This window comes from Silurus aristotelis (genome assembly GCF_946808225.1).
Source record: "Silurus aristotelis genome assembly, chromosome: 14".
Lineage (NCBI taxonomy): Eukaryota > Metazoa > Chordata > Actinopteri > Siluriformes > Siluridae > Silurus > Silurus aristotelis.
In genome coordinates, this window is record NC_139587.1 from 21,132,786 (window position 1) to 21,147,274 (window position 14,489).

General features: G+C 40.7%; 2 protein-coding genes across 2 annotated transcripts in view; one reads left to right on the forward strand and one right to left on the reverse strand.

The window, feature by feature from the left end:
• The window catches only part of slit3 (slit homolog 3), a 162,509-nt gene that overhangs the window by 122,275 nt on the left and 25,745 nt on the right, over positions 1-14,489 (forward strand). The window contains exons 18-26 of the mRNA XM_083560686.1: positions 447-590; positions 3,306-3,469; positions 6,781-6,916; positions 7,431-7,499; positions 7,674-7,745; positions 7,871-7,942; positions 9,609-9,680; positions 11,059-11,222; positions 12,598-12,722. Of these exons, the coding sequence (XP_083416812.1) occupies positions 447-590; positions 3,306-3,469; positions 6,781-6,916; positions 7,431-7,499; positions 7,674-7,745; positions 7,871-7,942; positions 9,609-9,680; positions 11,059-11,222; positions 12,598-12,722 (1,018 nt within the window). The remainder of the gene's footprint in view (positions 1-446; positions 591-3,305; positions 3,470-6,780; positions 6,917-7,430; positions 7,500-7,673; positions 7,746-7,870; positions 7,943-9,608; positions 9,681-11,058; positions 11,223-12,597; positions 12,723-14,489) is intronic.
• The window catches only part of chrm1a (cholinergic receptor, muscarinic 1a), a 179,863-nt gene that overhangs the window by 25,003 nt on the left and 140,371 nt on the right, over positions 1-14,489 (reverse strand). The gene's annotated exons all lie outside the window — the stretch shown is intronic.

Here is a 14,489-nt window from a genome sequence, read left to right on the forward strand (position 1 = left end):
TTTCACTTGCATTTCATTTGCTGGATACTTCAGCATTGGTCCTCAGATTCTGTAATAAAAATCTCCAGGTCCTTTTGACAGAACATTAATGTCTTTGTAATGTAATAATCAAATTGAGCTTTCATTGAGAAATTACTTAAGTAGTCTGCTCAGAGTGTGAATATGGCAACTGCAGCACTTTTTACTGCCAACACAGCAGAGGTGAAAATCTCATGAGGAATGTTGAACCAGTACGCAACATGTTCAAGATGAGCTATTACATCATAAAATATAAGTGCCAGTCATGTTCCTGTATGCAGATGAAGGTCGGGGATAATGTCCTTGCCAGGCAAAGAGCGCTTTAAAAGTTTAACGAATTTAATGATTTTTTTAAACAAGCATTTGGTGACTTTAACCATTGTCTAACCCTCATGTGTGTGTGTTTGTGTTTATGTGTATTCCTGCAGGATGCTGAGGAGCAATCAGATCACCTGTGTGGATAACACCACTTTTACAGGCCTCAGCTCAGTACGTCTTCTGTCTCTCTACGACAATCGCATCTCCACTATCGTCCCAGGAGCCTTCTTCACCCTGCACTCCCTGTCAACCATGTGAGTTCTCATTGGTACACAAAAACACAAAAATGTAGTGATACAAAACCAGAAGTCATATGAACCTATAACAATTTGAATTTAGATGGAATCATAAGATCGTATAAGGTAATTTATTACCCAATTACTGGTTAAGATATGTAATAGAACATGCTTTTCGGATTTTACTGCTGTTATGATTCAATGACATGTATCAGTCAATCTGTGTTCATTCGATCTGGAAATCAAAAATTGCGGTTGGTGTCGTGTAGCTTCAGGGTAGCTCAGAGTTAAGAGCTGGACTGTTCTTAAACAGGAAGTTAAAAAAACACAAAAAAACGCAACCCCAATCACACTGCTATTATAATCGCATTGCATATGGTGCAATCAGAGAACGCATGCTTTTCTTTTCACATTATTGTTTGCAGATGCCTTTCTGAATTCTGAGGTTGTTTTCTTGGTCACTCACCACTTTCACTCCAACATCTGATGTCAGTCTTTGGGTTTGGCTTCCTTCAGGCATGACGAACAACACGAACGACCAAAAGTTGTTTTTTTTTCTACTAGAAAACACATTCAAACGTTGTGTTTCGATGGCGTCCAAAATATTTCAGGCCTACAGTTTATGTGTATAAAATTATAAGATCAAAGTATTAATAAACAATAACATGCCTGCATTATTAATTACTATGATTACACTGAATGAAATGTGACTGATATACTTTTTGTTGGTTGTTGGTTAGAAGCGTCAAGATATTTAGGTATTTCCAAGTGAAAATAGCTTTAACATTTAAAGGAATGATGAAAAGGAGCTTGGGGAAGATACAGTGCATAGGGAAAACACTTACCTTGTGCTAGAATCGAATGGAAAAGATTAGAATAATCTAGAATATTTTTATGCGTATTCAGGTATGTTGGGTCATATTTTTCTCTTGCTCAGAAAAAGAGGAGCGGGTTTCTACAGTTCCTCCAAAAAAAAAGATTTCTTGGTTACTGATCAGAAGGTTGGTGGTTCAAGCCAGAGTATCGCCAAGCTGCCACTCTTGTGCAAGGCCCTTAACCTTCTGTGCTCCAGGGGCACTGTACCATGGCTGACTCCAGCTTCCTAACATTGCTGGTATATGCAAAAGAAGAATTTCACTGTGCAGTAATGTGGATTTACCTTTATTCAGAAGGCGTTTAGCCAACGAAATATCACTGCCCCCCCCCAGAACATTTTTAAAATGTTTGGTTTTGGTTATATTATGGTTGGGAGAGCATTGGCATTACTTTTATATGACCTTGCAGTAACCCGCTATGGTTCCGAAAATCTTTCCCTAATGTTCTGGTAACCTTTTCGTAGTGCTTGCATTAACCCATTATAGTATGTTGCTTTTTATATTCCTCAAGCAAAACAACGTTTGTTAACCAAAAGAACTGTGAACTGGTTACCAAAAATTAGCAGAAAAAAAAGCAACAACTAAAGCTGCTCTTCTTGTGTTTGATATGTCTTTTTATTCATTTTTCTGAAGATAATGAGCCCATTCGATGCTTTGTTGTTCACAGAGCACCATGTGAATAATTAAAGGCAAACACATGGCAAGCCTGCTCGGGTATTAACGTGCACTGCTGCCTGCAAGCCCTCACGCGTATGTTGGCAGTGCATTGGAAGGTCAGCTCACTTAATTAATCCGGGCTGTAGGGTGGTGCAGAACAACAGCTCTCAGATGCACCATTTGCTGCTTGTGATTAAAGTGGCTCCACAGCAGCACTAGTGAGTCAACTGCAGCTGAAGATGGGGACGCTAAAACACCGCATCAGTCAGACAGGCCTCTCGCTTATAGCTGCGCTGACTCATGGCCAGTGATGCCTTTAGCTGGAGGCTAAACTTTTATGATTTAGGGTCTTGCTCCAATAGACAAGCTTCTGGAGCTCTGAGAGGACCTTTAAAAAATGGGTCAGTATCTTGGTCCTGAAAGCTCTACTCCTGTGGTCTATTTAACAGACTTGGAGATGGAGGTTAGAGCCTGGCTCAGCTCAGATGTGATAAAAATGTGTCTTTATGTGTAAATTATGTTTCGGCCGTACTTTTGAGAAAGAGAAATATCTTGCAGCGCTGCAGTGAAAATGTTTGTTGCTACAATTGTCACTGAAATAATAGCTTTTGTATAATTTTTATTGTTTTATTGTCGGATAAAAGGTTCAGTGTGATTCTGCAATTGAGCTATCGATGGACGTTTGCATGTTCACTTCATCACTGCATGGGTTGGTTTCCTCTGGTTTTCTTCAAAAACGTTGCAATAAATTGCCTTGCAATCGGAATTCTGTCAAAGGGAATATTTAGTGCTTCATAACCAGCGTTCCTGGAATATAAACTGGATTCAGTTGAACAGGATAAAATAGTGAAGAAAAATCTTAGTAATGGTCAGTTCCATCTCATATTCCAACAACAGCCAATAAAATACAATTCCTTTTTATAGATTTCTAAACTTCTGTTAATTAGAAGAAAAAATATCTGATGATGTGGGCACTCAATATTCAACCAATTTGAGCAAGGGGGCATCTCTGATTGCCTGTCATTCATGCTACCTGCATATTCTCAAGGTTGTCTGAGCCTAGGCATTTATTTCGGACAAAATCGTTGTCTTTATTTTGAGTTTGGCATCTAGAAAAAAGGCCATGGTACCACATTGTACAATTTCTATCTGAAGGAGGGTTTATACTATGAATGTCTGTTTTTTGTCCTCTTTTCTACAGCAACCTGCTGTCCAACCCATATGTGTGTGATTGTCACTTGGCATGGCTAGGCCAGTGGCTGAAGAAAACCAGGGTGGTGAGTGGAAATCCCAGATGCCAGAAGCCAGCCTTCCTAAAGGAAATCCCCATTCAGGACGTGGCAACGCCTGACTTCACCTGTGATGGTACACATAGCTGTACAGCTTCTTAACACACTCGTTATGCCTAATTCATAGGCCTGTTTATTCTTCAGCATTCATTCCAAATGCGTACTCATACATCAGGATACTCCTTCATGCGCACAATTGCGACTCCAGCACACAGGTTTTCGGAGGTCAGAAACGCCAACCACATGGCAGCAGTTAAAGAATCCGGTGTTCGGTGAACTTTCTCCAGCTCAGCAGAGCTCAGTTATTATGAGTCATTTACACTTCGCTTAGCATTACATGCATCTTCCAATCGAGTCATGCTAGTTTGATCTGAACAAGCCGTGCTTCTGGTCACTCCCCGGGGCCGTGGATTACTCCACAACCCATCTCGGAGTGGTTTCTTCAAATCTAAAATGGCCTATATGTTATTCAGGATTGGCATAAATCACACACGACCCCTTCCCAGCATGGAGAGGGCATGAGGAGTGCAAATCAGACCGCAAGACCCCTCTCATTATCAGGCTTTGGCCAGCTTTTAGAGCCAATCGGCGGCCATTTTCCTACAGACGCTAAGGGAGAACCGCTGTCCCGCTGAGGCGCTGTAAATTTTAACAGAGAAAAAGGAAATGTGGTTTGGCTTCTGTCTGGCCAGAATCGCAGCGAGAGTAAGGCATTGCCGCCAAAGCCCGAGTGTTCTGGGGAAAGCAGCTCTTTTGCTGCTTAAGAGCTTCAGGGAATAGACAGCACAGATGCAGGCAGCAGAACACTTTGAAATGAAGGGGTATAAAGGAAGAGAGCTCACGAAGAAAGTAAGAGGGTAATTAGTTAGCACAACGCATGTGTTTCAACCTGGTTTCGAGTGTTTGGCTGATCTCCGGCCATATCACCCCCCCACTCTACCCCTCCAAAACCAAATTTACTAAAAAGACTGCTGCTCTTTTTTTCATGCTGAGCAAGAGAGAGTTGATTACGAGAGTCATGGAGTTTTTTGCTTTGTTCCTGCTTTTGCGAAGAAATTCAATTCCACAATATCACACTATTTCCAGACGGCTAAAATTGCACAGAAGCTAAATAGACTTGCAGTTTAGGGAAGCCCAATCAGAAGAGTAAAATTAGGTTCTCGTCCTCTTTCAACTATCTCCCTCTATTTCTTCTCTTCTCTTCTCTTTTCTTCTCTTCTCTTCTCTTCTCTTCTCTTCTCTTCTCTTCTCTTCTCTTCTCTTCTCTTCTCTTCTGTCCTCACTCAGCCTGTTATTTTTGGAGCAGGCCTGAGTTTTCATTGCCTCTCATTAATATCTTAATACCTCATTTCTTTTTTAATCGGGAGAGCATCTCTCAGGCCGGGAATGAAATCAGGCAGACCGGGAAGCTGTGAGGCCCAGGCGAGGAAAAGCATGAAATGGTTGCCAAGAACAATATTTAGTGGATGATCTTTAACTTATGTACGTCGTGTCGCTTTTTATGCACGCTTTTAAGTGTTTCTCATGCTGATTGTCAGATATCTGTAGGACTGATCTGTCTTGGCCAGAGCACCATTTAAAATCAGTTTTGATCAAGTTTACATGACAAACACACATGCGCACACACACTTACACACTGTCATACCTGTGGTTTCGCTGCTATTCTGTTCTTTGTCTCTGTCCTCTTTTAGTGCCCCTTTCTCTCCTTTGTAAAGTATTTATGAATGTCTATATTAAACCTAGCAATGCTGGCTCATTTTTTCTCGTGCAAGTGAGATATCTTGGTAAAAGAAGCATTAAAAATTAAAGCGTCTCTCTGCGGATATGTTCAGACAGGCAGCTCACAATTTTGTTGGCATACGTGATGCTAGGAGGAAAGATTTTCTGTCATACAACTGCCAAGAAAACACATGAAATCAGAGTTTTATCCTATCAAGTCACAATTGTTTAAGGAAATGGACACTTGACGGACATATGACTGGGTTGAGTCGGATTTTGTAGGGTTTTTATTATTTGTTCCCCTGTCATTTGCTCTTTTTTAGTGTTGGAAATTTGCCACTAGGATTAAAACTTAAAAGCAGGTCAGAGGAAGTGAATAACTAAGTAACAAAGTGGTGGTCTGTTTCCTGTATTTAAAAAGGAAACTCTGCTTGCTTTTCGTTGCTGTTTAACTGAACTGGCTCCAAGGTACTGTGTAGTCACAGTTACAATTGGACAATTATGTTAAAGTCATCATGTAGAGTGTGAATCTCCATGTTGGCTACTTGCAAAACCATCTAAAATTTTGTTTTTTTTAATGACAAAATGTATTAATGTAATTATGAAATGGTAGCTCTGCGGTTCTGCTTGGAGCTGTTGGTCTCCTCTTTTTCATTTCTATGGGAATGCTCAACTATAGAATTTATTTTGTATGGACCATTGAGAAATCTGGTTTGATCAATGTGTTAGTCTTCAATTCTGGTATAACGCTCCTACTGTAGCTACTTGAACTGCAGACACCGCTGTAATTTTTTTTTCCCCCAGCGGTGTGTGTTTAGATCATGAAGTCACATATGGCTAGTTGGAGCATTCTGAACATTCAAAAGTTCCCAACTGGTAATTATGAGTCCGGCAAAGACATGAATGTTTTTTTATTTTTATTTTTTTTACAAGTTGAAGGTTTGTAATTACTGTAATTCCGAATGTGCAGGAACTTTCGGCTTCTCTGCAGAACGATATTGGATCCAGGAGAAGCATTAAGATCTCATTTGCAATATCCGATCTTTGAAACATAGTCCGCATGGTCATCAAAAAGCAAAACCAGACAGATATCATGGAGTTAACTCAGGCAACAAATAGGATCAAGGATCAAAATTTCCATACTGGATATAGAGGCAAGACTTTTACATGTATATGTGTGCGATGCACTTTTATAGTCCATTAATCAGTGTGTACAATACAGGAACAGAAATTGAAGCAATAGATCTTGGCTTTTTTTTGGACATTTATGGCATTTGTCAGACACCCTTATCTAGAGTAATTTTAATGTATCTCATTCAAACAACTGAACAGCTATGGGGTTAAGGGCCTTGCTCACAGGCCCAGGAGTGGCAGCGTGATGTGGCTGGAATTTAAACTCATCACCTTCAGATCCAAAATCCAATGACTTAACCACTAAGCTACCACCACCCCACATTAAGATCAAGAAAATATTATTTAAGGTTTAGCAGAACTCAAGGTAATCCATTCAGGAGGGTGGGGTATTATTATCGGGGTAGTTGCCCTGCATACACTCACCTGTAATATGCAAGATGGAAATGTAAGCAACTGCAGCTGATTTCTAAGCAAGCCAAAGCCAGTGTGTCAGCGTTCTGTTCTGTCAACTCTTTCTATCGGTTTTCTGTCCAGGTATAGAGGAGAACGTCTGTTTGCCATCGGTCCCTCGCTGTCCAGATCCTTGCACATGCTCAGACACAGTGGTGCGCTGCAGCAACCGCGGACTGCGCTCTCTACCCAAGGGCATCCCTAAGGACACCACAGAGCTGTAAGTCTCGGTCTCTCTATTCCCCTGATTGGTTTTTTCACGCCTGTCATTTGGTAATTTTTATTATCGGCTTTTGATATATACTCCTTTAAAATTCTGACTCTCAGAGTGCCGCATTCGCTACACTGACATGCCTCAACCACTGCAATTTTCCTTTTTTCCCATGAAGCTTTACCAATCACAATCAGGTCCAAACGATGTCCAGTCCTGCCCTGGCCAAGCTCTTGGCCCTCGTAGAGACTGTGACAATGTGCTGCTTTAGGAGACATGAGGCATTTTCCATCCCTCTTCTCATAAAGAGTCAAAGAGCAAAATAGATTGATAGAAAGAAGAGAACAAGAGCATGACTCAGGACAAAATGACTTAAACTAGGTTTAGTAATCTTATAGTAGGTCCATTATAATCTTGAACAGGAAAACCAAGACTTTCTAATGTCATAGAACAAAAGGTGTAGACAAAGCATAGCATAGACATTAGCAAAGAATAAAAATCATGCTTGTTTTGTATACTTCAGGTATCTGGAAGGAAACCTGCTCACCTCAGTGCCTAAGGAGCTGAGCAACCTGAAACAACTTCTGCTTGTGTATGTATTCCTGTTTTCTTTCATATGAACTCAATATCATTTTCTGACTTTCTAACATAACAGAAATGGGCATTGTTATTTCAATTGTGTGTGTGTGTGTGTGTGTGTGTGTGTGTGTGTGTGTGTGTGTGTGTGTGTGTGTGTGTGTGTGTGTGTGTGTGTGTGTGCCAACAGAGACCTGAGTAACAACAGCATCAGCTCTCTGACTCCTTTCATCTTCACCAATATGACTCAGCTCTCCACACTGTGAGTGTGCCATCTGCCACACGCCGCTAACAACAAGCACGCCAGTTTGTGCGTGAGTCAGTGTGAGTGTGTGAGCCCGTGAATGACTTTGTGTAACACGTTACTCTCTTGCAAAATCTCTGCAGCATCCTGAGTTACAACCAGATCCGCTGTGTACCGGTGCAGGCGTTCGATGGACTGCGTGCCCTACGTCTTCTGTAAGTCTCTCATCTGGTGGTACCTGAGGCAGACACACACAAATACACACACACAAATACATGCCTGTACAGTATGTCCTTGTTCAGACCTTCCATTGACATAAATATTTCTGTAGTAAATTAATGCTATGCTTTTTTTAGTACTACAACGGTACTGTCAAAAACATACACTAGCACACACACACACACACACACACACACACACACACACACACACACACACACACACACACACACACACACACACACACACACACACACTCAAGACCAGTCCCTGCACCACAGCAGGCTTTATTAACTCCACTTTAGGAGGTGGTTGCGAAACAGAGCAGGTTTTAGAAGTAAATTGAGTTTCTGGTCTCAGCAGGTTCTCTGCTTTGTACGTGGAAGAAGAGAGCAGTTGCCTTTTTCTTCTTCTTCATGCTCACCTCTCAACCGCTGCACTTTAGAGGTTATCAGCGCTCATTAAAGAAATAGTCAAGTGTTAATGAAATTACACTTGATCTCTTACCATGTCTGTAGTATTTCGGTGATGAACCTGAATAAGGGGTTTTGTTTCTCTGTACTGAAAGTGTGTTTGCTTAATTAAAATTTACTCACACTTCAGAAAAGAAAATCTTATTGCATACATTTTTGCCATTGTTCTTGGGAAACAGAGATACATTAAATACAAAGGTATTGGGACACCTGACTTTCTCAGTCATATGTGGTTCTTTTCCCAAAATGTTAGTTTAAAGCACACAATTGTACAGGGTGTCTTTGGATGCGGTAGCATAAAATTTTCCCTTCGCTTGAACTCAAAGACTCAAACCTGTTCCATCATGACGTGCACAAAGAAAGCTCCATGAAGATACGGTTTACATGGGCTGAAATGAAAAATCTTGAGTGGCTTGAATTAGAACTTAACCCTAATTCACACCTTAAAGTAAAAAATGGAACTGGCTGCACCCCAGGACTCCTCACCCTGATTTTAATAACGACCTTGTGGCTAAATGAGCACAAATCACCACAACCACACTCAGAAATCTAGTGGAACATCTTTCCAAACTAGTGACGGTTATTATAACAGCAAATGAGGACTAAATATGGATTAGGATGTTCATACAAATACTATAGTCAGATGTCCACAAACTTTGTCTATATAGTGTAGCATTTGACTGAAACACACTGGGCGATTCTTTCAAACCCTTGTCCTCTGTTATACTAGGCTGACATAAAACCGGCCTTGTACTCAAAATCGGGTCAGCTTGGTCTGCCAGCCAGCCGTCACTCTCACTTGTTAATTTCCCACAATGCCCCTAAGGGGAACCACTGCACTCACTGGTGCAGTGCTGTCCAGTCACTTGGTCTGATTGCTATTAGACTGACACCAGACCCCTGTGTGTGGTTTTGTTTGTGTGTGTGTGTGTGTGTGTGTGTGTGTGTGTGTGTGTGTGTGTGTGTGTGTGTGTGTGTGTGTGTGTGTTTGTATATGTGTGTGTTCTGAGAATTGACCCAGAATACTATAAATGCCATGAATTGTCAGTACTTACTTTGTTAATACAGACAGAATGGCCTCAGTTTGAACTAATTGCTGTTGCAACATCCTCCTTGTTCTCCTTCCTCTCTGCTTAAACAACGAGACCCCCATGCATTTGTCTTCAATTTCTCCTTTCTTCTCTTTCAGGACTCTCCACGGAAACGACCTTTCAACTATTCCAGAGGGAGCCTTCAACCACTTGACGTCTCTGTCTCATCTGTGAGTGCGTGATTCTGTGCGAAAGCTCTCTTTCTCTCTCTCTCTCTCTCTCTCTCTCTCTCTCTCTCTCTCTCTCTCTCTCTCTCTCTCTCTCTTTCTCTCTAACTATTTCTCTCATCCCTCTCTGTCCCTTGCTATTAATGACAGACTCCAGGCATTACTCACAATCACTCACCTATTTATGATCTATAGAGGATTGACTTTATTACCAGGTGCGAAAGAGAAGGGGGGGTGGGGTGGGGGGGCTGCTGTGGGCTCTGTAGTAGTGCCTGGGCTCTATAGGAACTCTTTGTAAAAAAAAAAAAAAATGACAGCTTAAAGGCATCCATGAATGAGTTTTCATGCTCCTTTTTCCCCTTCTCCTTCGTATTCTTCTTGTTCTTCTTCTTCTTCTTCTTGTTCTTCTTCTTCTTCTTCCTCTTCATCTTTTTCCTTCTCAGGCTGCAGTTCCTGCTGCCGCTTGAAAATTGAGCTTGCTTTAGTGCTGCTGTGAAAAGAACTGTCACAAAAGGTTCCTCTTTTAGAAGAAGGGTCCTCTGATTCATTAAAGACAGAATGGAAGGAAGTGGTGCTTTAGTGCAAGAAGAGACTGCCTTTGTGTACTTGAGCAGGATGTTCAAGTGTGCGTGTGTCTGTGTGTGTGTGTGTGTGTGTGTGTGTGTGTGTGTGTGTGTGTGTGTGTGTGTGTGTGTGTGAGTGTCTCTGTGTGTGCGCATAAGACAAAAGTTTCATGCATGCTTTTTGATAAGCTCCTTTTTTTTGCTCTGCATGGCTGATCCTATTTTCTCGTTGTCAGTGGCACCTGTTTAACAGATTGAAGTTTAATAAAAAAAAGTGACTGTTCAAGACACATTTTTTCGAGCTTTCACATGTTCAGGATTTTGAATGCATAGTGCATAGTGATAGTGATCATGCATTACTTTATAACTTAATGAGCACCTGCCTACTATTGTGTTGGTCTCCTTTTGCTGCTAAAATAGTCCATAGCCGTCGAGCATTAACAGCAGTAACCTCTTCAGCAGTTTGAGCTGCAGTAGATCGTCTGTTGGTTCGGACCACACGGACGAGACTTCTCTTTCCACGTGTATCACTGAGCCTTGTTCGCCCATGACCCTGTCGCCGGTTAACCATTGTTCCCTCCTTAGACCACTTTTGATAGATACTGACCACTGCAGACAGGAAACATCCCAAAAGAGCTGCAGTTTTGTTCTGACCCAGTTGTCTAGATATCAAAATATGGTCCTCGTCAAACTCCTAACGCTTGGCTATTTTTCCTGCTTCTAACACATCAACTTTGAGGACAATATGTTTAACTAGCTGACTAATATATCATATATATTATATTGTATATATTAATTTGCGTGTGTGTGTATTACAGGGCTCTGGGAGCAAATCCACTATATTGTGATTGTGAGCTTCGCTGGCTCTCTCAGTGGGTTAAAGCTGGTTTTAAGGAGCCTGGCATCGCTCGTTGTACTGGACCACCTGACATGGCTGACCGTCTGCTTCTGACTACACCCCTCAATCGCTTCCAGTGCAATGGTGACATATTCTTTTGTTTATGGTTTGACTTTTTTTTTTGTTTTCCTTCCATGCCATCTCTGATCACACAAAGACATCCTATGTTTTAGACCCTAAGCCTTTAAAAACCAGATAGAAGTGTTAGAGGGATCAAGCAAACTGATTTGCGATTAAGCAAGAGATTAAAGTTTTATATATATATATATATATATATATATATATATATATATATATATATATATATATATATATATTTGGATAGTGCAGGATTTAGCGACACCCCTCTGCGATATGCTCTTTGTGTCCAAATCTTTAATCTCACCATCTCCGATTCAGTGACTCATGCGTCATCATTGTGCCTGTGGTGTATTTTTTTTTTTTTTTTACAGAAGCACACTAAAGCTGTGCTCATGGTGTGTGATTTTTAAACTGATTTGGCTGTCAGGCACAGAGAAATTACACACCTCAAGAGAATTCATAGGGCATTGTTGAGATCAGTGGTGATTGAATGCATAATGTGATTCTGTGCCACTGCAACCAAAGACCAAAGTTCAGGCAGTGTTGCTTGAATACAAAAAAAAAAAAAAAAACACATTTGGTGCAGGACTGCACCCAACTCATGAGACAGATATGGTAGCAATAATGGTGAAACATAAAGTGAACAAAGAAACAGAACAATTATGCTTATTGCTTAAGGAACAGAATGTTTCTCCATTTTCTTTTTACAGTTTTTCTAATATTTATGCTTTTTATTTATCTGAGGTAATTTCAGACAAGAATACTAGAATTATATCATATAGTGTAAAGCTGACAGTCTTAAACCTGTGCTAAGAGGTGGCATGAAAAATTACTTGCATTATATAGGTCAGAGGTGAAATTTAAGTTTTTTCTGCTTCCTACTTTTTTTTTTAAGTATTTTTTAAAAATCTGTCATTTTATTTTTACTTAAGTATGTTTTGTTTGAAGTATTGTATTTAACTACATTTCAAATCATATCTGTTACTGAGTAAAAAATGTATAAAAAAAAATAATGTTGGGGGGGGTGCTCTTTCAATTAAAAACAACTACTTTAAGATTTATATCCCCTTGTTTAGCCCCTTCCACCCCCTAAAAAAGTAGCTCGGTAAATTTTACATGTAAATTTTGAAGGAGCTTTTTTTTTTTTTTTGTTAAATTTAATTTAAATAATAGTACTTTTCACTTGAGTAGAATATTTTATAACTCTTTCCACCTCTGATAATGGCATTAGTGTGTCGACTTCGCTGGGGTTGGATCGAAATCCCGGCAATACGGGGCGCCAGAATTTATTTCACTAGCAGTCCGTTCATGTATCCTTGCTCTCGATGCCAAGTGTTTCATTTCTCCACTAATAATTTTTTCATCTACCTCTTAACAGGTCCTGTTGATCTGAATATGATGTCCAAGTGCGCCCCCTGTCTGGCAAACCCGTGCCAGAACAACGGCACTTGCGTTAGTGATGTCACAGGCTCCTACCACTGCACCTGCCCCTTTGGCTACAAGGTAATAAAAATATATTTCAATTTAAATTTTTTGCCTTAACACAACGCAAATACCTGAGCAGTAGCTTTGATCCTACTCAGGCAATATGCGCCTTCCCTACTATATTGTACCTAGCCGGTTTGAATTATGCATATCATTACAGGGGGGGCACGAAAGAAGCTTATATCATCAATCTTCCTGAGCTTGCTCAATATATTGGAATCTCCTCTGCTCATGCATGCACAATGCTCAGCGAGTGATCAATGGATGGAGAAGCGCTAGGACGTCCAAGAATGCAGATTTAAAAGCCAAGTCAGGATGTGCATAGAGCTAGATTACACATCAGGCTGCTCGGTGTGATTATGAATATCGTTCAGACGTCATTAAAATGATGAAGTATGAGATCAGTTGCAGGATAAAGACAAAACCTGTGATAGGTTAAAGCTATAGCTATAGCTGTTAAGCAAAATAGAATGCTCCTGATTTTAAGACATGATCTCACACTTCTGGAGTCTCTGGTTTGATTTGGAGCTCGGGTTACTGTCTATGCATGAATTTCCCATGTTCATGCTTTGTTTGTATAAGTTTCCTTAGGGTTCACTGGTCTCCTCCCATCTTCCAAAAATGTATTGATTCATTGGATACACTAAAGTACCCTTAAGTGCAAAAGTGTGTACAATGTTGCCCAGACATGAACTGGTGTACTATCTCTGGTGTATTCCTGTTTCACGTTATATCCCTAGTATTCCCTAGACAATGGAAAATTTCCAGTATATTGCAAGAGATCCACTAGAGACCCTGTGAATGAGGAAGCCAAGAATCGTGATCACAATGAAAAGACAATTAGTTGGGTGCTGTGTGTGTGTGTGTGTGTGTGTGTGTGTGTGTGTGTGTGTGTGTGTGTGTGTGTGTGTGTTTACATGGCGTCTTTTGATTGGTTATGGGATTCCTGTCAGTGTCTGTCTGCAGTTGAACAGATAAGAGTTTCACTTCTTGCCCTCTATAACAAAAAACAATGCCTTCTTTAATTAAAATCCCTGCACCCAAGGTTAAAACAGGTGTGTGTGTGTGTGTGTGTGTGTGTGTGTGTGTGTGTGTGTGTGTGTGTGTGTGTGTGTGTGTGTGTGTGTGTGTGTGTGTGATTGTGTGTTCCCCTTTTCGGGCTTCCATTCCACCATTTTGACAGCCTTCCCAACCTTTTTTTCTTTCTCTCTGTTGAGCCGAGATCGATTAAAATGCAGGATGGAATCAAACAGAAGCAGTATAAAGGTAGCAAAAACGAAAACGGCCAAACACCGTAGCTCTGAGTGGCTAGAGAGGAAAATAAACAAAGCAGACATTTTCTGGTCTGAAATTGGAAATAGGCGACAGCCATGGAGTGCTAAACGGATCTGAACACATTATTCTGTTTTTTTTTTTCTTCTGTTTGGGCCAGGATGTGGGAAGGAGAAACCCAAACCAGACATTTGTACTGACAGTATAAGAGCTCCTGTTACACCCATTTCAGAAGTGTCTAATGCAATAAAGCAATGTTCCAGCTGCTAATAATTCCTCTAGAGAAATGTGAAATGTTTTGCCTCCGCTGGCAGGTTAGTCTTACTGTCTCTTTCTGACCTCTGGGTCTGAACGGACGAGCTTGTGCAGAATCTGAACCACTGACATTTACTTGTAATACTGCCACAATCCAGACACCACATCATTGTTTATACTGCTCATTGCAGTCACAGAGCTGAGTTAAGTGTGCACTGAAGTTTCTGATTGGGACTTCGTGCACGCTTAGATGTCGTA